This window comes from Dermacentor albipictus, chromosome 1 (assembly GCF_038994185.2).
Source record: "Dermacentor albipictus isolate Rhodes 1998 colony chromosome 1, USDA_Dalb.pri_finalv2, whole genome shotgun sequence".
Classification (NCBI taxonomy): Eukaryota; Metazoa; Arthropoda; class Arachnida; order Ixodida; family Ixodidae; genus Dermacentor; species Dermacentor albipictus.
Window position 1 is genome coordinate 201,335,334 of NC_091821.1, and position 25,268 is coordinate 201,360,601.

Sequence of the window (25,268 nt, forward strand, 5' to 3'; positions counted from 1 at the left end):
CGCGTCTCATGTTTGCGCAGCCCAGAGAAATTTCCGCATACTGTAGTTACCGCTGCACCGAAAGGCTATACAGTTTCTTCGACCACGTCGTATGAAATTACAGCCCGTAAAATTCGCGGAGAACGAGCTAAAACATCTATCTCCAAAGGGTCCTCCAGCACGCGACGGCAACGCATCCAAACAGCTCCGCACCGGCTAGGAGAGGAGGAAAGGCTCGCCGCGCGTGGACGCTACGCCCTTTCTTCCTCGCCCCATGAAAAGATCGACGCGCACGCCCTCGTCCTGCGAGAGAGTGCGTGTGCGTATGAAGAGCTTCCCATCCCTACCATGCATTTCCACAGGATTCTTAGGCATATTTTAACTGTTTGACTTAGGCAATAAATCGCAATATCCGGGTTTAACATGGGCGGACTCGACTGTACATATACGCTCGTTGGAAGACCAAGAAGGAAACCCCGTATTCCCGAAATGCTTATCTCGAGCAGCCCCCCACTTGGTACAATCGCGCGCTAGCAGAGACACAAAAGATCCCTAACGCGCTCTGGAAGCATTAAAAGAAAAAAAAATTGTGCGAAAAGTGTTTGCGCTTACGGTACAAGCAGATCTGGCGTTCATATCGAGTGGAGCATCATGTGCTCGCTGTTCCACGCAACGTGGGCCAAACTGCTGGTGGATTAACTTAGGTGAAGGAAGGTACGATTACTGCCATTCGCTTTCTACTGGATTTAGGCCGACGAAATGGCATGATTTGATCACAAGCTATTCCGCGCTAACAAAAATAGCTATACTGTTGCTGCGTGTTCCGAATGACAACTCCAATGGGACCATTGTCGCAGATCCTATTTGAGCAAATACCCCGGGGCGGATTCGATACGAGCAGGGAAATACAGTGAATATAAAGGCAATCTTTGTGAAGAAATATTCGTGAGTAATTAGAAAACAATCAGCACGTGAATAAGAAAAGTCCTTATTGTTGTTGCCCGGCTCTTATCAAGCGTCATGTGAAAACAACGTATCAGATGTCCCGCAAAAGACAAGTGCTGCGTATTGAAATCAATATTGAGCGAGTAGGGGAAGCCTCAGTCTGGTGCCAAGGTTTGGACAAGGAACTTATGTTAGTGGTTTTGATGGGGGTTAAAAAAAAAGAGAGAAGAAACTTGCATCCTGATCACCAGGTATGTAGACAAAAAGTAAAAAAAAAGAAAGTAAAAAGAGAAATTGGTTATAGAATAACCCAGTTTCTTTTGGATAGTCAACTGTAAGAAATTAGCGCCCCATTCATGAATGAATTTGCCGGAATATAAAATAAATCATATATGTATATACCACGCACTGTGGGAATGGATGTTCTGCGAAGGATTTTGCAGGTAGCTCGCTATCTATCATCGTTTGTGGTTCTGCAATGCTTTACCAGATGGACCAACATGTTTGTGTGTAAGGCGAGCAATATCGAGTCTGATGCGAACGCGTTTGCGACGACAGCAGCAAGGAGACGACGATAGCATGACGGCGCATGCATGAGAACTGATTTATTGTATTCCGGCAAAGGAACGTAACAACCTGCTTCGTTACGTCCTGGGCCGATCCCAAAGGCAGTACAATGTCACATGGCGTCTCAAAGAGAGGAAAGGATGGGGAAAATTGGAGTGCTCTCGCCTTTAAAAGCAACTTGTCGCTATTTAATTGAAATGAATTGTTTATTTATGGCCCAAATACAGCATACAACAAGCCATCTAATTTGGTGCACAATGAAACGCAAAAGACACAAGAGATGATGAAATAAATACATGTAACATGTAGAAAATACATATAATTACAGGAGAATCATTCCTCATCCTTAAGTTCGGGACACTGCAACGAATAGGCATAAACGTTTCAAAGAGAGCTTTAGATTCTATCCGCTATGCTAAGCTATAGGCAACAGCACATTTTTCATCGGGTTGCTTAGTGTTTTTTTTTTCTGTTTTTGCCTTTTCATCCCTACCGTTCTTTCTTTCTTTTATTTATATCTTTGTTCCATTTTAGTTGTTTTTTTCAGGAGCACCATTTTCTGCCGCTTCTTCTCTCTTTCAGAGAAACGATAGCTCACTGACCTCCCGCGCTGCAGATCGTCTACGCGCTCGTCCACGCCGTGCCGAAGCTGCAGCCCGGGCACAAGAACGGGGTCGTGCAGCCGGGCGCTAGCAGCAACTGCCTACCGAAGATCCGGCAGCCTACCAAGCCGTCGTTTAACCAACCGTTCGGATTAAACCAGTGATAAACACCGGGACCGCACGTTTCAGCTTCGCTGGTTAACCAGGTGAGGCTGACACATGCGGTACAATCTTAGTAAAAAAAAAGAAATATATTTTATTTTACATACAGGCCGGCTAAGGTCCTAATGACAAGCCCTGGCTAAGGTTACTAATGAACGCCCGTGCCCGGGCCGTGCCCGGGCTTCGTATTACGGACCCGGTAAAAAAGTTAGGCCCGTACAGCGCTCTAAATTGTAGCGCATCTCCCCATGGTGCGATGGTGGCGGCACACGGGGTCGCACATTTGAGGCCATGTATAGCGCTTCCAGACGCTTCCGGAGCCACGCCACGCCGCAGCTCAGCGAGTGCAGCAGATCCGCAGCAAATTCAATTTCCCATAGTTCCTAGTGCGATGCGATCGCGTTTACATACACGGTGAAAGTCGACTCACGCATCTCGATCCACGCCTGTCTGGCGCATTAATGTGACGCGCTTTCCTATATCGCATTAGCCCCTTTTACACGGATGCGATGCGCCAGGAAGTGTACGTGATGCGATGCGACGCACCAGTCATCGCATTCATGCAAACGCGGCTAGTAACAGCAACTGCTAATCGTAAACTGCTTTTTATTCGAAGAACGCTTAAACTTTCTACTCTTTCCGTGAGACTTCTCGTCTACAGATCTGTCATTCTTTCTGTGTTAGACTACGCTAGTATAATCTCGGACCCACACACTAAAACTAACATAGATAAACTCGGACGAAAGCAAAAGAAGGCTGTTTGCTTTATTTACAATAATTTCGTGCGTCCTTCAATAACACAGTTATTAGAAAGATCTAAACTTGAACCCTTAGCTCAAAGAAATCGGAAGTCCCGAATAAAATTCTTGTACCAATTAATGAAGGGGTACATAAAGCTCCCATTCCAAAAATTAGCTACTTTTGTTCTGCATAACCCACGAGGCAAGAACACGAGCCGAGAACACGAGACGAACCACGAGACGAACCAAAAGCAACCCTTTCAAATATTCTTTTTCTTCCGCCAACTGTCAATAATTGGAATGGTCTAACGAACATTCAAATCCTACAACCGGCAGCAACAGTATTTGTGTCGCATTTAGCGTAATGAATGCTCTTTTCCTTTTTGTACGTAACACTGAAGTGTCTTTCGTTTGTGCTATTTATTTTTCTTTAACTTGCTCTAATTTGCACTTACTTCGTAATGTGCAAAATTCTCAATGGTAATTACGGTATTAAAAAAAAAGCACTATTTCGCGTAGGCAGAACAGAAGTATGCATGCGCCTACAGTGGTCTAATGGGCATAGAGTACCAGGCTGTCGTGCTGGGGGACTCTGGTTCGAATTGCGCCATCGGATACGTTAAGCTTAACTTAAGAGGCTCGAAACGAGGCGCGACAGGAACCAACCTATACCGCAGAATGCTTGGCATGGGGGAAAGAATGCTTTGCACTAAAATATGAAAAAGGAGGCGTCCCTGATATAGCGAAAATTTACGTCCCGGCGCACGTCGTAAACACTCAACAAATTACCAATCGCTTAATTTGTTTTATTAACAACTTTCATTCAAATTTCTTATTTTAGAGAGATTATGTAGCCATTCAATAGCACCTTAGTACAGCGGACCTCCCTTCTTTAGTGGTGGACAGTGTGGTTCGGAGAATCAAATTCTCGAGCTACGCAAAGTGTTATACTGATGAAGCTTCGTGCACACTGCCAATTTTTCAGCCACATTCAAATGAAATTAGGGTGAATTTCGAAGTTACTTTACAAGGCTCGACTGTCGGCAAGCAGAAACGGCGTCCACCTTCGAACTATACAGGTTACGCTTTATACTGCACCGAATTTTTGCCAACGATAAGCAGGTGAACAAACAAATACAATAGACAAGACCTTCAAAATGTGAAGCCGAAGGTGGTATGGGCTTCAACCAGGCGAATACAAACGACAGTTTTACGTATTGAACAGAGGAAAGACCTCAGTGTTCCGTGATTGCTTTTGCAATCGAACGCGCTTAGGGGGCGGACGGGAGGGGGGGGGGGGGGAATGCATTCAGCAGCGTCAACTGCGTTCGCAATAGTGAATTTTTCATTTGAAAGACGTCAGTCACAAAGGGCACGGAGCGAGAAGTCGCGCTATGCTCTGCTGGGCTCTTTGTCGAGAAAACGACATGGGGCACCAGCGTTCCACCTCCGAATTGTTTGCCCACCCAACATTTAAATAATATATCGAATGCGAGCGAGTGCTTCCATGAAAAGCACCCAAGATTAAATTGCCGGATCGCGTTGCCTGTCGGCACCGCCCGATTCCGGCCCCTGGCAGCACTTTCTTTCACCATATCAATGCCAGTTGAAGCACATAAATGCATACATGTATATAGACAATACACGTGTGCGCTGAAAACCGGGTGCCGAATTCACAAAGGCTTTCGTTGGTATGAACTGTTGCCATTAGTCGGCCGCCTACGCAAAAAATGTATTCTCTATCCCGGTTGGCTAGCGCCCTGTTCTTACAAACATCTCTTGTGCACGAACTTCTCTGCTGACTATGTTCTCTCTCTCTCTCTCTCTCTTTTATTTAACGTGGGCTCGCCTGTTCGCGCTGCGCACTCCGGAAGCAGCCGCGATGGCACGGAGGGTATACGGGCGTGAAGTCCCACAGTCCTTATTTGTCGCCGGTGTTGATGTACACGAAAAAAGAAAAAAAAAGAGGCATGTCAAAGGCAAAGAGGCTAAGGCTGCTGCGTGCGTGCAAGAGCAGCAGCAGGCACGTGTTACGGCATGCATCGATCGGCCCAGAGCGCCCATGTACGGCAACCGGGAGAAACGGCGCCTTCACGCGTACGCAGAAACAAAAGAACGCGCTGTGCCCCACGGCGGCCGTGCCAAGAAGCGGAACTTGAATTCGATCTCGTCGGCGAGCAGCTAAAGCGCGCGGTCCCTGCCGACTAAAGTGAACCGCGGGCGCTTCGGAGCTGGGGACCGGGGGACGCCGTCAGGATCGATCAGAGTGTGCGCCGCCGCCCCGAGCGAAAACCGCCTCCCGGCTGCCGCCCTCCTCCTATCACTGACGGCGCTGCACTCTTCCTCGGGCACTTTTTGGGCGCCGCAGGCTCCGTCAAAGCAAGGGCGGCCCTCTTAGTATGCGGGCGCTTTCGCTTCCACTTCGCGGTTTACATATGGTAGTGTTGGGAAAAGCGCGAGCAAACTTTTGGGGCGCTTTCAATTTGAACTCGCGAGCTAATATATATATATATATATATATATATATATATATATATATATATATATATATATATATATATATATATATATATATATATATATATATAGTCATATCATAAGAAGCCAACAAACATTGACACCAAGGCCAACATAGGAGAAATTACTTGTGCTTAATAAATGAAATAAAGAAACGAAGAATTAATGGAAATTAAAGTGGATGAAAAAACAACTTGCCGCAGGTGGGAACCGAACCCACAACCTTCGCATTTCGCGTGCGATGCTCTACCAATTGAGCTACCGCGGCGCCGTTTTCCCATCCACTTTCTTGGGTATTTATGTGTTCTAGTAGAACCCTGGGAGTGTTAGCCAGCGCCACCACACACAGACCTTGGCGGCGGACGTGGGACGTCCTTTTTGCCGCAGGCGTCACGAGAACGTGATCTTTTTGGGTGAAGGCAACTGGTCAATAAACCCACATATGTTACCTGAAGGCATCAATGTAGCCGGATTCGAGACCCTCATTATGTAATAAACGAGAAGGAAGGGGGTTAACCGAGTATACCGAATTAACCCAATATATATATATATATATATATATATATATATATATATGATGTGTGTATGTGTTTTAAAATTAGCTGCTTCTAAAGCTGGCGCAGAACTCAATGGTGCTTTCATGCAACCTATTTATGCCCCTGGACGCTCGCAGCGACCAATAATCACGCGACCATGCATGGCTACATTGATTAGGGAGAGAGTTTCAGTAATAAGGGACCCAACGTTAGAGGACGCTGTCGGCTAGGCGTACGACAGAACTCGAAGAGAGTAGAAAAAAAATAACTCAAAAGGCGTATAAAGGAGCTAGGGTTTTTGGGTGCGCAAAGTCACTTGGGGACGCTATTTCTGAAATTATAATTTGTTAATGCCGTTCACAATCATTCGGCTTTCCCGGCACGCGCGCGTGCGTCTCCGCGCGCAGAACGAACCGTTCGTTGCGAAATGCAAAGTACTTTTTTTTTTTTTTCAATAGCACGCTGCAGCAGGGAAATGTCCAAAGACAGGTTCCGCAAAAGCGTGGCTCGATTTTGTAGGTTAGCCCGATACGAGGGCAGAAACTGTCTGTGAAGGTCGAATAGCCGACATCTATAGAGCTTAATGTTCGTAGGATGCGTTCCAGAGCACGACAGCGAGACTCAAGTTGTGATTAAACGGCTCGAGCTCAGTAGGACCGGAGGAACGGCCGTCACGCGCCAGCGATTATAACCGTCGTCCAAGAGGCCTGCCCACTTAACCGTGACCTAGAAACGCGTCTCGCGATTTGCAGAGGGGAGAGGTCAAGAGATTGGGAAAGAAAGAAAGAAAGAAAGAAAGAAAGAAAGAAAGAAAGAAAGAAAGAAAGAAAGAAAGAAAGAAAGAAAGAAAGAAAGAAAGAAAGACTTAACGAAATAAGAACGACTGTTGCCAGTCGAAAGCAGTATAGCGTTAGCAAAATATTCCCGCCGGCAAATAAAAGAGGCCGCGCTCGAAATGGTGTGGCGTTGTGACTGCGTTTAAGCAACTGTACCCCGCTGAAAATAACATACACGCAGAGTATTAAAAGCGATACCTTGAAAGCGTGTATGATGACTGCACCTTTACGGAAAACGCATGATGCATGCGAGGGGTCGTTTACGCGGTCATGGATTCCGCAATGCAATCATCTTGCAGGATCGAGAGGCCTTTCCTGCATCTACGGACGCGAACAACTTGCGCATAAGTGAAGCGGCAAAACTGGGTGTAATAAAGGAGAGTGCATTTGGAGGGCAGACGTCATTTGCGCCGGAGAAAACCGCTCGAAATGAATTGGAGAGCGTGAGAACCGCGACACATCAGCGTCATGACATCTTCGCTCAACGCTCACACGGAATACAGGCCCTAAACATCTCATGGTCGTTAGCGAAAGACGGAACTGGCAACCTTGCCAAGCGAAACGCTGAAAACAGTGGAATGATGTGGAAATGTGGAAATGTGGAAATGATGTGGAAATGGGCAGCCTCAAATACATAAGTCTCGGACAAGCAGCACCCGTGACACTGTGTGGTGCAGGAAGTTTAGTGCGGTGCTGCGGACAGCGCCCCTAATGGCAGCGATCTCGTCCGCGGCATGTGAAGCAGACGAATTTCCGGAAAAGTGCTGAGCGCATGGCGCGATCTGCTTTTTCAGTGCGCGGTTAGGAATGATTCTATTTCGCAAGCATCTTTTTTTTTTCGCGCTTTATAAAGATTAAAAAAATATATAGTGCTGTCTACGAAAATGACTGCACGCTTACGAGCAGCGTGAAAAAGTAAATGAATTTGTGTGCCTCAATTAAGCGGAATCCGTGTATGTAATCCAGATTTTCATGCTTTCTCTCAATGCCCCCTCAGACAGCAACTTACGATCGTCTCGACACTTTTAGCACATCGTGGCTTATTGTGTTGCGTTCACATTGCGAATGTTGGCGCTGATCTCACATTGTCGATATGCATTTTTGAAGATTCGGAAGCCCGTCTTTAGACATATTACAAGGGTATGTTTATATGTATATTATTTTATATTTATATATATGTATATATTGTCTATGTATATATTGTTTTATATTTTATATTATTATGTATATATTTTATAGTTTATATGTATGTGTATTACAAGGGTATTACAAGGGTATGGTACCTGACGCACGATGCCTTAGCATATCTCTTGTGTCGTGAGATGGTCACTGACAGATATGCAAACAGGGGATCAAGTTATCACCAATTTCTATCATGGTCTTTCTGGTTCGAATACATAGATCCTCGGACAATAATTGATCGCTAGTCAACGTGCACTCTTGGATTCGTTGTCCGAAGAGGTGAAGGCGCCCATATAGCGTCTTTACGTAACAAGTTTCTCCGTCCATTGAGCTTTCGTAATCGATAAGGCAAAGCCTCTTACTGTGGAGCTGTACTTTAACCTGACCGTTCCCGGTCAAGTGTTTTTGAAGTATATATCAGTTATCATCTTGATTTCGGTGGTACCTAGAAATAATAGGGAGTTGTAGATTTTGCGCACCCAAACGGTGTTGGGTATACACAAAGATACCTTTACGTACCCAAAGCGCCACGCCCTGCTTGCGTTCTTTTGTACCCACTTTGAGTTCTTTTGTCTAGCATTTTGCATTCTTTTGTAAACCCGCTGGTTTGCGTACACAATCTTTGGGTGCGTAAAATCTAAAACGCCCTAGTATCTGACGTAATAGTTCAGCGGAGACCCGCGAGATGGTTAGAAATAATTAAGGAAAAATGAGACATCCACCCAATCGTAGCAATTGCTGCAAAGGAAACCTTTGTAGCAATTGCTACGATTGGGTGGATGTCTCATTTTCCCTTAATTAACTCCTTAATATTTGTTGTGTGTTCGTCCTGACCGGCCGTTGCAGTGTCGTACGAGGTCTCACAATGAGTGTACATATACGTAGCGCGAACTCACAGGCACGACGACAAATCGCGGACACGATTAAGCTTTTATTTTGGCTCAGGCATTGAGACGTCAGCGTCGCACCATCTAAAAACAACAAATGTGCACGCGGCGAGCGTGGCATGGAGGGTTACGTTCGTTTACGCTCTCAAAATTTCATTCCGACTACACTCAGTTTCTCTTTCGCACGCCTTGAACTCGTAAACACGCACTCATTCCTGTTTGCGGCAGTCGTTCTAATGCGTAATGTTCCAAAAGTCACTGAAAATTGAAAATGTTAAAACCACAGCCAAACATGCTAATTCTATAACACGTCCAGCATTTTTCCTTTGGAGTGTATACAGTCTGTTTCACGAGCCACATACAATGTTTCCGCTACAGGTGAACCTGTTTGATAAAGCGCTGGTGACGTATGCAGTGCGACGAGGTCACGGTGCCTTTGGCCGCACCGGCTTTTCATCTTTCACTTGAATTCACTCGTGCTGGAGCAACCTAAATGCGCTGATCTTTCTCCTGTGTGCGTTACTCTTACCCAAGCAGCGTTACCCAACAAGCGAGAGCGGTATTTGTAAGCAGCTTTTTAATAGGCAGCCGCTTCATTCAAACAAAATTTTATTCGCACAATCTTGGTTGGTCTAAACACGTTCGATTTAGTAAAATGCTAAATGACATATTGCGTTTGTACCGCAATCTGTATTAATTGCTTGATCGTCAAGATGTCTGAGGCCAAGTCTTGGTGGCAGAGGACAACGATATAGTCAGCCGTCACTTTAAGTAAATGTCACCGCGCTCTCGAAATACGACCGAGTCGAGACATGTCCCCAAAATCTTCTACTAAAAATCTTCACAAAAATCTTCTTCTAAACAGGCATCTCAAACATCATGGCATTAAATTTCATATGCACCATGTATTTCTCGAGACGAGATTGAGGCTCTTGCTCAAGATCTTCCCAAAGGATCAGCTTTGAGTCGGTATATTATTACTTGAAGGTGCTTGCAGAGCAGGCAAGGCAGCACACGTGTCGTGTACGACACAGAAGTGCAAGAACAGCTTGAAGTCGGAATTTGAACGGTTTGCTTGCACGTTTCCTGCTTGACGTGAAACATCGGTCATAAATGAATGAGATGCGTTATTTTTTTTATTTTTTTTTACAGCGAAGCTGTATATGGTTAGCTGATTCGTCCGTCCGACTGCTGTCACCTGTATGCCGAAAACTCCTCCGGCGCCACCCCATGCGCATGCGCGAAAGAAAAAAGGAACAGAAGCGCGCGATTGGCTGTGCCAGTAGTGACGCCGTTTATCTCCGTCACAGCCGAGCGCGCGTGCAGTAATTTCTCTCCGGCTCCGAAACGGGGTAGGCAACGCGTCATACGCGCTCCTGAGGAGCAGGCAGCTTTCGATCAGCAACGCCGCGAGCAGAACCGGGAACGAGCTCGTCTATGTCGTGCCGCTGCTGCAGCCCGGGCACAAGAACAGGCTCGTGCAGCCGAGCACAAAAGCAGCGACTGCGTACCGAGGATCCGGCAGCCTAGGAAGCCGTCGTTTAATGAACCGTCGGGATTAACCCAGTGATAAACACCATGACCACACGTTTCAGCTTCACTGGTTAACCATCTGTACGGAGTGCTTGGGCGGTGATTTTTTTCTCTCTATTTCTTTTATAAAAGCGTATTGTTCTTATGCCCCACTTAAGCACAATGAAATGTTTCTGGCTAACATGATCACTTCTTCTGTAGTGAGATACTTCTAGTTTGCTGTATAGCCCCGTTTCTGAGCTTCGAAGAAATCCGTAGCTAAGAAGTAATAATATTAATATATGAGGTGGGGCGCCCAATAACTACAACTTGGCCATGAGACAGGACGCAGTGGAGGATTCTGGATTAATTTCGCGCTGTTTAATGTAGGCCGAAACGTGGCTACACGGGTGTGCTCGCGGGGTCGCCTCTGCCTGAATGAAGTAAGCACGAGGACCTGTAATATCGATATAGACCTTTAGCAACCCTGCGACAGTGGCGAGTCCTGGCCGTTGCATACGGTGCGCTTATTGTCACTGGCAATACGCGCTTACGCAACGTTGCTTATGCAAGCTTTCTGCAAGAGCATCAACGAGTGTGGGCAAGACGCCAGTGCCCGTCGGACAGAAAAAAAAATGATAAAATTAAAAATAAAATAAAATAACGTTGTCGGTTTTCGTGCCACATCCAGAGTCCGTGACACTCGGAACCATAAGCCTCATCGGCAGCCATGACGCAAAATGCCGCAGCGGAAAGAACGTGAGGACGAAATTTAAAAAAAAAAAAAAAACATAACAGGCGCGAGCCTCGAATAAAGGCAGTAACGTCTGGTAAAACAACAAAAATGCTAAGATGCTTTGGCAAAGAAAAACGTTGGATGAAACTTCCCTCGTCGATGCCGACTCCTCTGGCAACCAGGAGAGTCCCGCTTTCGCATCGCGTCTTTTTTTTTTTTCATCTTTTTTGTTCTTCTTCTCTCGTTTTCAGAGAAACCGACACACTCCAATGCTTTTATACGCGCGCTCCTATAAAGTCCTTCGCGATACTCTTTCCGTTTTAATCAAGAGTGAAGCCAGGAGGGCGCCTGCAAGGTCATCCCTATACCCAGCAAGCGCGTCGTCCGGGCTCTTGCGCATGCGTTCGAGCGCGTTCAGTGTGTCAATTGTTTTTCCTCGAATTTATTTTGTATTGTTCGTCCACCCGAGAAACCGGCACGCATCGACAAGTTTGCTCTTCCTGATTCGGTATTCTTTCCACATGCTGCTTAGCCAAGCTCCAGATTATGGGCTCAAGTCAAGGAGGTGGATAAAGTAACCGCATATTCGCCGTTACAAACGAAGAAAGAGAGCGTCTTGCCCGGCGCGTCAACACAGCTATCGGAGAAGGAATCGCTGTGGCGAGGGCCACTTTGTTTTCCGGACTGCGCACCATACCGGTGCTCATAAGTTGTGTTAGAGAAGGTTACTCAAGCTAAATAAATAAATAAATAAATAAATAAATAAATAAATGGATTGTGAGGGAAGCAACTATATAGAATACACCGACAATGGAAACAACGCGACTCGCAGTTGCATTGCTCAACTGAAAATAAATTAACGCAATAACACACACACACAAAAAGATTTTACTTGTAAAATTGCAGACCACTTCCCAAAGAGGACTGCAAAAGCGGATACTTGGAACCAGCACTATATATATACAGCACATACCGTGTGTCCCAACAAACCCGGCTGTTTAAAGAAAAACTAAAAAATTATTTAACAAACAGTGCGCGATTGGATTGTAAGAACTACGGCGCCCGGTCCTCAGAGGTCAGGCTACCGGACACCGTAGGTCTTATAATGGTATCTTGGACCAAATTATTTAATTGTTCTTTTTGTGTGTGTGTGTGTTCTCTTAATAGCTTGGCTAACGCTATAGCTGGGACACCCTCTACACACAAGTTGAGAGCAATCGGTGTTTTTCTTATTTCGTGCAATCATCACGCGTAAGCAAGAAATTAATATCACTGCAGTGACAGCCCATGTCGTTTAAATACTAATGTAGTCATATTGTGAGATTACACACCTGAAATACTAAATAAGGGAACAGACGAAAAGCGACGTAATATTCAATCTGTCGCACTATTGTTCCGCATGGTCATAGATTGTCGCAACGCGTATAATAATAATAATAATAATAATAATAATAATAATAATAATAATAATAATAATAATAATAATAATAATAATAATAATAATAATAATAATAATAATAATAATAATAATAATAATAATAATTTCATGTGCCCGGGGACATCCGAAGGTCTCAATACTAGTGCACGGAGAGATCGAGTTATATTGATATAGAGCAAGAGAAAGAGAGAGAAAGTAAAAAAAAACTACGAACAAAATATGTCGGCAAGAAATAATAATGGCTGGATTGCATTTGTACGTTCATTGGAAAAGATCCAAACACGAAAAAATAGCGCGAAATGCATGACGCCACGCGATGCCATCAGCGCCCCGGACTGCTCGAGAAACTCGAGAAAGATAAAGTTCTGGTGCTGTAGTCATTCTGCCATCATGGTGATCATTGATAGTTCATGAACTTTTGTAAGATTTGGCATATATTTGTTGAGAGATCACATCGAAATTATCTTTTATTGTCCCTTGGCGTTCAATTGTGACGTTTGCTGACGTCACAACATTTATTTAGACCGTCTATGTGGTTTAACTTTACAACCGATTCATATTATCGCATAATTTCTGGTACGTAAGTAAATCATGTAGTTTCGAGTACGCGGGTCGCTAAATTCAGATAACGCTAGGAAAACAACACTCGCTACAAGTAATAGTTTTCGTAAATATTAAACGATTACTTCTGCTAGAAATCTGCTGAAAAACCATCAGAAATGGTAGAAATTATAGGATAAACCTAAACTAACCAAGTATTGGCGAACAATGAATATGTGATATTGTGAATATATGTGTGAATATATATTCATATATGTGAATATATGAGTATGTGATATGGTGAGGTTCAGGATGCTTAATGCACAAGGTCTTTGGAAGCCAAAAGAACGACGTTTAGAGAACTCCGAGTACAGCTCATCATAATACAGAGTACATGGCGCCGTAAGGAAAAAAGGACAAGTCGAGACAGGGCAGACGTGACTTGTACTTACGGCGCTATGTTTTTTGTATTACGATGAATAATCAACATGCCCAAACATATTCCCTCCTATACAGCCCATCATTAGGCACCCATACCGTCCTGCACATATCAGCTGTGCAGCGACGGACTTCGCACACTAACGAACTAGCGGGCATATTTTCCTATATCCTTAGCCAAAAAACTGCCCTATAAAGATGAAGCGTTTCCATTAATGGAAATATCAGCTGATGAGGTCAAAATGCGCACTGGACGTGGACACCGCTTTGGTTCACGTTTATATATGCAGCTGATGCATGTGCGCTGTAATTTCTGTATGGTAAGACCTTGAGTTGCATGTAGTATACTTACTGCGCATATTGTACGTTCATTTCTTTCTTTCTTTCTTTCTTTCTTTCTTTCTTTCTTTCTTTCTTTCTTTCTTTCTTTCTTTCGCAGCACCACTGACACACTGGCAAAACAGCCAGCGTAAACGGACAAACTGGCTAATATTTCTGCCCGTTTCAATAGCATCGCGAAGCATAGCGACGCGGCGAGGGTGGGTGGAGCCTAGCGAGGGAGAAGGAGCGGCGCGCACGCGAGCGAGGAACGAGGCCCGGATGCGTGTCCTCTCCTGTGGCGCGCGAGGCAGAGAGAGCTGCTAGGGTGCCTTGATGTCCTCGCCCGCTGCTCTGTACAGAGTGGAGACAACCGCGGCGTTTACTACGGCGTTGGCCACGCGAATCACGGACGTCGCAGTAGACGCCTTTGGAGGACGCCATAAGGACGCGTTGCCGGTGTTCGTGTGTCTTGCGTGCAGCTTGGCACTACTATACTGGCCTTCTCCCAGCTCCACTGGTCTCTTATGGTTGCGACAACAGAGCCACTCATACATTTTTTATGCGAAGCATATTACGAGAGCTCAACCCAGCTCCTCAGGCGCGGCGGTGTCGCCATGAAACCACGTGACACCGTGACGTCACGACAGAGGAGAAGTGGCTTTGGCTGAACTCTTGCAAGACGAGCTGGGTGGGAATCGAACCAGGGTCTCCGGAGTGTGGGACGGAGACGCTACCACTGAGCCACGAGTACGATGCTTCAAAGCGGTACAAAAGCGCCTCTAGTGAATGCGGTGTTGCCTTAGAAACGAGCTGTTTCTAAGGCGTGCGTCTCTTGCTCAGGCGCACATTTCGTTGCCGCGCCGGAACGCTGCTTTGCTCGACGCTCACCGCGTCCAATGCGGGGCGCGTAGTCGCTGCCCTGTAGCCCATTGTCTTACACCCCTTGGCGGGTCGACGGGAACGCTGTCGCGTTCCACTCTTGAAGGCGAAGCAGTAATGCATGAGTTGTTTCTTCGTCTAGCCGCTAGTATGCTTCGCATCCTGGGCTTAACCTTACCTAAGCCACAGCCATTTTTTCTTTCTTTTTTGTTGGAGCACCACAACTTTAGTTCGTTGGGCACGCGTCAGGTGCAGCTCTGTATGAAAGCGCGCGAGCAATTACAAAACAAATGAACAGGAAATACGAGCGAGTTCAAAATGCGGAACGGGGCCTGTGTGTAGTGGGCATGAAAAAAATATTTTTATTGCTATTATTATTATTTTTTTATTGAAGGAGAGGAAGTGCGGGAGTGGGATGGCAACATACAAGTTTTCGAATGGCTTCTCAGAATTCCTTTCCGCTAAGTACGGGGGATCCCTGCTGCGTTTGCACTCTGCTGCCAGTTCATTTCTCGCCTCCGAGTTCACTATTCCAACTTTTAACTAATTCGTTATTATTACCGTACCATAAGCTGTAATCTTGCTCGTATATAAGCGTAGCAGATTTTATTTTTGCGCATACGAACGCATGCGTATATCCAAGTGAGCAAATATTCTACTTTCTATTCGCATGCTATTTGAATATCAAGTTATTATGTTTTTTTACGCTAATATATACGGCGGTCAAGGTGGCAAGACGGCGGCTTGTTTGCTCACTTACGCAGGCGTACTCGCCTCGGCTTAGCAATAAGTAATATATGCAAAATACGATTCCAGGAAACTTATTCGTTATCCTTTGCCATCCGGCTGTTTCGAAATGAGCTGCTTTTTTATCATTTTGTTTTAGTGCAAGGGCCGAGCGGTACGGTAAAATAGGCTTGCGTCTTTATGGCGAGGAGAAAAAAAGAAAAGATTGCGAAACCAATAGCCTGTGACGCGAGTGCACTCAGGATAGGGCTGCTACGTGCGCTCCCCAGTTTTCCCAGCGCAGCCCGAAGTGCCGAGAGAAGAGGAAAGGAAGTGTGTGGCAAAGGAAGTGCGCAAGCGGAATGCTAGAATATAAAGTTTGGACAAGACGAAAACGAAGTAATAGAGCGGATGTTCGCTGAACCGGAGCAAATATAGGACAAACGACGACGCATATATAAAGAAGCTCTGCTTCACCGCAGCAGCCGCAGTTTAGAGAAAAAAAGAAAGAGAGAGAAAAGCCAACTCTTTTTTTTTCTTTTTTACCACGCGCATCGCGGATAGACGGAACGGCGTGAAATGTTCTCATCCTTGTGGGCGCGCGTTGGACCTCGGGGGAGCAGATTAATGTTTGCGCTTCGCTTGAATCGAACTATCGTGCCACGCAGTCGCCGCGGTGCATGCTACCCCGCCGGCGACAGCCCTTGGTGCCGAAGATTTGTTTGCACAGCGTAGCGAACGTTTTGGTGCGGGCACTGGGCAATGCTCCGATGACGCAGGTTGTTAGTCCTTGCTTTCATGTGGCACGCTCTGCTGCAAACAGCAAGCAGGCAGACGAAGCGTGCACTCCATTGCGTGTAAATCCGAAGCTTTCGTGGCGCGAAAAAAAAAAAAAAGAAGACAGGCAGCCTTTGCAACAGCTACTAAAGAATCGAAACAACACTGATTTCAGAAGACGGCGAATTTCCTTCCCTCCGCTAGGGCGCTTTCTTTCTCTTACTGCTTACCGCGCATATATGGGACACACTTTACCAGCTCGCTCTTAAGTGCACGGTCGCGTGTAGTGTGCTTTGCGGTAGGATAAGCTTTTTACGTATAGAGTCGAGCTGCTAGAGCGCTCGAGGCTTCCAAAGTGCATATGTATGGGCGGCGAAGCTCGGTGTTGAGCCGACGAAGCACGTTTCATGAAGAGCGCAACTTGCTGCGCAGACCTCGCACTGGGGGAGGTTTCAGCTTCGCACCGCGCATCGATCCACCTTAATGCGACCGGCCCATTACTGTCCTCTTCTATTATTGCCAGCGCGGAATAGAGCGAGCCGAGGGCGTCCCGGCAAAGAAATTGCGCAAGCTCAGTGAAGATGGGAGCTCCCGTGGGGTGCTCGCGCGGTGCCCTCTTCATTTGATTCAAGTCGGTACCTCTGGCGTAAAGGCGCCCAGAATCGCGAGCACCTCCTCGACACTATATTGTTTGGCGGCTAAAGAAAATATAACCACAAGAAACGAAACAAAAGGAGACAGCATTTGTTTGTACAGCGCGTTATTGCCGAAAGGAGACAGTCGACTTCCTGCACACTTGAGAGTGTCGATATATATATATATATATATCGCGGTGCTGTTTTGTTTTTTTCGTCCGTGCTTCTTCAGTAAACCATACAGGCTCTATACTCTACTTGCTATTACAGGTGTTTTAAGTTTTCGCGCATGAATAAAAAGTGCAAATATATGTTCTTCGGCGCAACAGTAGAAGTATCACATGTTACGGTGTTACACAAGTTCGTAGCTGGAAGATGCACAACTCGAAAGTGAAACTTATACAAGTAGACAGAGGCTCACTTTCGTGTCAAACAATCTGCTCGGTACACGTCTCAAGCTCACAGAGACGCCGCAGTGCCGCCCCGCCGCCGCTGTCAAAAGCGGGGAGCCGAGACATCACAGATTCATGTTTGGCGACGTACCTGTGTTTAGACTACAGCCGCGAACAAAAGGGCCTGCTACCCGCATGTCGAAGCTATAGTTTGAACAGCCAGCCGCGACATCAAACGCGACAAGCCGGAGTTCCTTTTCAGACAGCCACAACTGCACTTCAATGTCAACTGGAGACAGACGTTCTAAACAATGGGAACGTCTCTGTGTGTGTCGCGCTGTCTAAGTGGCACGCGTGTGTGTCCTTGACAAGGGAGTCTAGGAACGACGTGGCGCTGAACCGTCTAAAACGAAATGCGCTGCATTCTAGGCGCGAAGGAAGCTTCCTCCTTCAAAGTGAACAAACAGCCACTGCCTTTCCGCGGTTTTCGTTAGTGCTGCGGGGCTTCTGCATGGCATAGCGGCGTGAGAACAGGTGCACATTCCTTGTAGTTGCGTGCACTTGCCCAAAGAAGACTTTAGTACACTTCCAGTAGATGCTCTAAACCTGCCAGAAATGTGGGCGTTTAGAGCGTATATACTTTGTCTAGATATGCCTGTTTCTTGCGACTTCAACGTGTCTTCATGTCTGCAATATGTCGTCGATGCAACCGACATAAAGAGCTCCGCAGCTGGAATACTACGCACATTGTGAAGCCGTGGCGAAGGGGAAACTACGAGAGCCGCAATAATTACAATTAACAAAGACCAGGAAGACGCCGCAAAAGGCGCTGGGAAACCACGATGTACGAGTAGGAGAAGCTCCACACATGGAGCATAAAGGAAAGGTGCGCTGAAGAAACGAAATGAAAAATTTTTATCAAAGAACCGTCTCTCCGGTACACCGGCAACTGCGTCGTACAGGTGCTTGGCGCCTGAGCGATATCCAGTATACCATTACTGGACTATGCGTGGCACACTATAGCGGTAACAAACTGAACGTTGGAACATATTTCTGCTTTTACTGGTGAATAGTGTGTGTGCGTCCAGAGATATAAAATAAAACCAAAAATGAAATAAGATCGCCACAGTGCTACACAAAATTAGCAGCCAGCTCAAGCGAGCGGCCGGAAATTATTTGTTTTCAATTTTGTTTAGCCTAACTTAAAGGTGAACAGGCGCAAGAAGATATTCGTTTTGTTTGGACAGCGTCTTGAGAGAATAACATGTAAGAGAGAGAGAGAGAGAGAGAATGAGCAGTGGGGCACGTATACCAAATGGCACGGCCCGCTGCATGCAAAAGCAATAATCTGTAGTTTTCACGGACCGTAGGTTTTGGGAAATGATCACGACACTGGAAATGAGTCAAACGATGGTTATTGGAGCTTCGCGTTAGTTCACGCTCCCACAGGATCGCAAGCGGCAAGCGTCAGTGCAGGCTTCGTCACCAGCAGCGTTGGAGCGCGCCCACGTGGCTTTCGTGGCATACGCGAGATTCAAGGCAAGCTTCGCGCATGTCTCCCACAGCACTTACCGTAAGCGGACCAGCAGTGAGAAAGCAGCTGCGTCAAACACATGGGTAAGATTGAGCCAAAGCCGGTTCACTCAACGGTAACGTGAGCCATGGTGCGCCCTGGTGAAACGACCCCGTGGCTCGGCTCCATCGACGCTTCACGCGTACACTTCAGGTCGCGACGCCAGCAGCCATTTTCGGGCGAGAATTTTGCGGCCGAGCAAGGCCAGCGATCAGGTGGCCGCCACTGCCATGGGCACGTCTTCTTCTTCCGCCAGGCTCGGTCGTACGCCCTCTGTGTGCGCCCGGGAAAACAATGAGGCTCGTTTGTCGGAATGATCGACCAAAATGATCGACCACAGCCATCGACCACTGCGAAGTTGGCCGGCTCAGAGAAAAGTGGTGATAGCGAAATATGGCCCTCAACTGACTGCAAAACGCCATTCGCTATACACGCTTCAGTATAAGGCGCAGGGTATACTTAATATGCGAGGTTCTGTGTTTGTTCGACGGTCTTTGCTCTTATACACGCACGCAGGGTTCGGGGTGAGGGGCAGTTTAGGACGCAGACGCAACACCAATTTTACCATCTGGCAGTCGCATTTCTTAAAAGTCGATAGGTTGCAGTGAAGAATCATCACTATAGTGGGGCAGGTCGTGGGCAAACGGAGCCGATAATGTGTCGATAACGGATATCGCAGGTCGAATTGTTCTCACTCAAGGCAACTTTTTTTTTCCCTTTCGAATAAATACCTTTGTAGGTACAATTAGTTCAAGTGCATGGCTTTACACGTTCCCTCGTCACTACAAATGTGTATGGGCCAATGCATAGCAAGTTCATCCGCTGTGACGATGTTTTAGCATTCGCGCAAGTTTCATGATTCAAGGACATGACTTCAGGGTATGGGGCGCACTAGAATGTAGTATAGTGAGAGGAAGATGTGATGAGGATGTCTCACAGTACGTGAAAGGAGCATGTGACACGCCGGTGTATTAGCTGGCATCGCGTGCTATAGACGAGGAGGGGCGATGTCTGCGATCCACTATAAACGCAACTGCCAACGATATACGTTCATGCACGCATTTTCCACCTGCATCTTCTTCTGAAATGCGCTCTGACGGCGAAGCAGCAAGTGCTAAGCCTAACAACACCGACCTTACTTAATTAAGCGCGCAGTTGGCGGCGCTGCTAATAATATTCGGACTTCAGAATACAAAGCAGTTTAGTTCTTCTTGCCCAAGCCATTCTACGCAAATAAACGAATTATTCGTGCGCCACTATGAGTACACTGTGGGCACGAACTTGACTTCTGAAAGTGCGCCAATAAGCATGCGGTGTGAGGGCTCGACCGGGCCGCTGTATCACTTACTGGCCCAACGATCATACGCGTGATGCCTCCAGCTGTTGCGCACTGGCAGTTCAAGAACAGCGTGACCAGACGCGCCCTGCAAGATCGGATAGATCTGACCAGTTGTGTCTGCCTGCAGAGGCGATCGAGCGCGAAGCAATTAGCTGCACCAACTCGCAAAGAATACACCATGCACGCAAGACCAAATCACGCCATCGCATGCGGAAGTTATGCTAACCATGGTCGCAGAGGGGGAGCGCCCGGCAAACACAGCGGGAACTCCTCGCAACAATATACTGGCAACGTGCCAAGGTTCTAGTGGGAGAATGAAATAGGAAGTGTCCACGACATAGCAAACCCGCGAATTCGGCGAATAGTACACCGCCTCGGCCGAGTAACAGAGTTCTGTGGACGGTGCGCGCTGTTCGAGAAACGAGTTGTTCCTTCATTTTGTTTCACTCGTTTTCGGTCGTGAGCGACAGCTGTGCGACGCTGCCAGAACGACGCAACAGGCATCGATCAAGCCGAAGATGACAACGCGTCGACTCCTGCATCAATTGGTATTCACGGTCACTGTTGTACGTCGGGAAAATCGGTACCTTTTTTTGACGAAAACGATAATTTTGGTGAAGTAGCGCATACTTGAAAATAAATAAATATAAAAGATCCGTTCACGCAAATATTAATGATGAGCACATACACAGGCACCTGTGTATGTCCTCATCATTCGTGTTTGTGTGAACGTTTTTTCTTCCAAGTGCGCTGTACCACCAAAATTATGGTTCACGAACTATCTCGTCAGTACCAAGGAAACGATAAATAAATAAAAAATAATAACGAAGAAAATAAGGAGATGGTGCTTTCGCTATGGACATATAGTAAAAGTCGTTACAAACTTCTGCCTATATTCGCCTTTTGACAGAATGCACGCACGCAATATATATATATATATATATATATATATATATATATATATATATATATATATATATATATATATGTATATATATATATATATATATATATATATATATATATATATATATATATATATATATATATATATATATATATATATATATATATATATATATATAGATAGATAGATAGATAGATAGATAGATAGATAGATAGATAGATAGATAGATAGATAGATAGACAGATAGATAGATACCAACAAAACGAAAGAAATAAGCTTATATAGAGAGAAGAATCTGACCAAACGAAAGTCAGTCTGATCGCATGGCACGCCAGAGGCATGCGCCAACGCTAATTCTCATCACTGCGGGGACGGTGAGTGGCAGCTTATGTAGGGAAGTCTTGCGTGTCCACATCCTCCGTAAATAGATGTCGCGATGAAACACATATCGACCGGAGAGCTACCAGCGCCGTGAACGAACCGTTGACAACTCTCGCCGCAATGAAAGAGTTTGATAATTGCTTCAGAAGTGTTCTTATGGTCTACATATTACCTCCCTTCATTCGAAAACGTAACGAAAAAGTTATGGAAACACCGGGGCGAGGGGTGGCGGCGACGACTCGTCACCTACGCTTTGTGGATCAGGAGGCTTTTCTTTCTTCTTCGCACTCCGAGGAATCGAAGCGCACAGACCCAGTCACCCCAGTATACGGTGTATATTTTTTCTCATTTTCGCGGCGAGAAATATGTATGGAATCCTGACTTCCGACAAAAAATACGTTACGAACAGAAAAAGACGGAAGAAAGAGGTAAAACAACAACGGCAACAACGATAAAGTACCGCATTGGTGGTTGACCAATAAGCTCATTTATCGGGCCTCCTGTTGTGCATGTAGGACATAAGAACTCTAGGGCCGAATCCACAAAGCTTTTCGTTCGTAAGAGCCCTCTACCCACTAATGATATGTTCAACATCACGAGTGGCTGGCATCTGTTCTTACGAACAGTTCCAGCGTAAGAACATGTTTTAGTATACGGGCCCGGATGTTTCTGTTAGTACTTACGCAAAACGACGACTGAAAGCGATGCATAATGTATACAGGCTAGACATTATACACGACATTTAGCGTTTCCCGCACAGGAGCCGCACGCCACGCGCCATGTGTCGGTGAATCGTAGCCATGTCAAATGAATACAGCAAGCTGCGCCGATGCGAGAGTGTATGGGGGGCGTCTTTCGTGGCGTCCGAAGCATTCCGACGAGTGCGCGTGCTACGCCGGGCGGCACGAACGAGAGCTTGTTCGCGGACCGATGGGCGTGGCGAACAAAGCGCGCAAAGCGGCCACGGCGCTCGCATGCGTGGCCAGCCCATCCATCGAACGAGCTGACGCGCTTTTCTCCTCGCGTGCTCAGACGTGCACGGCGAGTTGCCTGGGATTTAAAATGAATGTACGCGGCCGCAGTCGTCCGCACGCGAGGGAGCCTCGGAACACGCAGCTGCTTCTGTGGCGTCAACTGTGAACAGCCGATGGCCTTCGCGGCGGCGCGGTGAAGGCATTCAACGCGCTGGAATGCCGCCGATCGTTACGCTGATGTCGTTGAGCGCGGCTGCACACGGGTTGCATCGCACCCACGTCCTCCCGAAACTGCCGAAGACCTGCCGTACAACTCAATCTCCTCCTCACACACATGCAATTTTAGGGCCTGCGGCGTCTGCCAATGCCGGAGACCGCACTACCGATGTCCGTCGAGGGGAATACACCACCGCACACGACGCTCGAACTGCTCGACCGTTGATCGCTTCGCAAGCGATCATGTCGGCAGTTGTGGCACGCTGCAACGTTCAGCGGGAAAATGTTGAATGAAAGTCACTACCAAGGACCCCAATCGTGTTTCCGATAACAAGGAACACGCGTATAGTATTATAGTGTTTGCGTGTTTGAAAAAATGAGTGAGCGAGATATGACAAAGCTTCGGAAGAAGTATTCCTAAGGTAGGAGGGCCCATCCGCTCGGCAGTAATTATTTCGTATTTTCCAATAACATTATTGTTTCGATGTATGAGGCACAGTGAGGTCAACAGAAGACCCCCCCCCCCCCCAATCCCCGTTTTCTTTTATCCTCGTTCTAAGCGCCCTCAATATCCGTAGCCGTTATCAGCAACAGCAACACTTTTGGAGAAAGGATCACAGACTGACATCAACCGCTGAGCCATCACCACAGCGCACATTCGTTTACTTCAACGCCTCAGCAGCGTGAAGGACGAAGCTGAAAAGTGGACGCTCGGCACCGGAAATTAAACTGCCTGTCGATTTCAAGGCCGCATCAAATCGATAAGCGTATATGTTTCAAGCACATAACTTGTCAGCTCTCCAGCTGTCAAATACGAACGCCGTAAAGTATCAACATCAAGGAGCTTAACTTGAATCGCAGGTGAAGGGCATAGAAAATCGCAACAAAAATTAACACTCTATTTTTTCGTTTAAAGAAGAGGCACTATGTTTCTTTCTTTCTTTTTTTTTTCGCGCACCGATATTTTACAAGCTTGGTCTTTTCGACGCTATATATATCAACCTCGTTCAATGCAGCGTTCCACCGCTTCTTGGAACATCAGACGTCGTTCTTCGCACTGCACGTTGTGCGTTCCAATATTGGACGCCCCGAGACGGGTCGCTCCGAGGTGAAATATGACGTTCCGCCAAGCAGGAACGCGCGACGCATCAAGACAACAAGGGTCACCCGTTTGTTCGCCGCATGCCGAGAAGCTATAGCGTGCGCTTTGCGGGCAGACAATCGAGTCTTCTAAGGGACAGAAATAAGGAGCGCCTCAGTGTTTCATAAAAAGACAGGCAAGAAGAAAGGGCCGGCCCCTTTACGACCGCATGCCGTGTCTCCCGGGGAGCGCCGTTTACTGCAGAAACCCGAGTTCTGTCGCACCGCTGGCGTTGCCCGGCGTTTTGTTCCGGCCTTTTGGACGGCGGCCAAGCGGCAGGCGCTGCTTTAGTGCCGTGACTCTGTTTACATTTTCCCCGTTCGGCGTCCCTCGGTGGCTTTACTGCTGTGAATCAAAATGTCACCTTTTCTCTGGTGTGCGTGAGAGTAAGAACGCCGTTCTCGAACAATCACGCGTGCCGTTATGTCAGGCCGGCCGCGCGCTAGCGTATGCAGCGTGTTTCTGACAGGCGTAAAGACAGCACAGCACGTCTGAGGATGTAACCACATAGAATGTGCTTCTCTGCAGACGCTGACGACCATTTTCTTGCGCCCTCTGCGTTTAAAGCACCCCGAAAAATAGCATCGGTGAATTTATTAGTAGCCCTCTTCCCTCCCCACTACCCCCTCCCCCGTTTTTTCCTCTTCGTTTGTTTCGTCGTCATTCTATACATTTAGCGTCATTTATTTATTTAGACTATTCTTTCTCCTCTATATTTATTATTTCTTGTTGCCTTTACGCAAAGGGTGACTTGTCCTATTCAGAGGCTCCTTTCTGCGAATGTCCAGACTATATTCAGTCCTACATTCAATGTCATAGCCAGCACCAGGGCCGGTATAATGTAGCGATGCCTTCCGCTTGATTCTGTGCCACCCTTATCATCGATCATCCACGGTTGGCTTACCGCATTGATAACGCGGGCGGAGCGTCACTCTGACCGCTGAGAAGCATCGAAAAGCGCGAAAAGGAATGACATTAGAAAAGGCTCCGTTACAATATCGCGGCCCAGTATACAAGGTCTGTCCCAAAAGTTAATACAGTGAGCCTACAAAACAGTGGGAGAGGGTGTAGCGGCGCTGCTCTCTCTCTCTCTCTCTCTCCCTCTCTCCACTCGAAAGGAGCCGGTTGACCTCTAGTGCGAGCTGGACGTCTCTGCGACAAGGCAAAATTTTATGCGTGCACTTCTTGCGCAACCTATATTTAGCCTTTGTCGAAATGGAGATTGACGAACAGACTGAATAAAGGAGAAATACCAAAATTCTTGTGAAATTCAGCAAGAATGGCGCAGAAGTTCATCAAACGTTGAAAAAGGCCAACGGAAAGGATGCCCTAAAGGAAACGATCGTGTTCAAGTGGGTCCAGCGTTTTTGGGAAGGCCGTGAAGGTTCCA

The 25,268-nt window shown here is 46.7% G+C and overlaps 1 protein-coding gene and 1 non-coding gene across 5 annotated transcripts in view; both read right to left on the reverse strand.

Annotated features, from left to right (window-relative positions):
• LOC139054128 (carbonic anhydrase 1-like) overlaps positions 1 to 25,268 on the reverse strand; it is a 129,794-nt gene that overhangs the window by 72,778 nt on the left and 31,748 nt on the right. Inside the window, exon 1 of one of the 4 annotated variants that reach the window (XM_070530727.1) lies at positions 18,920 to 19,173. The exons of 2 other annotated variants lie outside the window; for them this stretch is intronic. In XM_070530727.1, the coding sequence (XP_070386828.1) occupies positions 18,920 to 18,962 (43 nt within the window). In that variant the 5' untranslated portion in view covers positions 18,963 to 19,173. Of the gene's footprint in view, positions 1 to 18,919; positions 19,174 to 25,268 lie in introns of those variants that run through there. One more of the 4 variants, XM_070530719.1, reaches the window with a different exon arrangement.
• TRNAS-CGA (transfer RNA serine (anticodon CGA)) lies at positions 5,708 to 5,780 on the reverse strand. Its single transcript has one exon. It is a non-coding gene; the product is annotated as a tRNA-Ser (tRNA).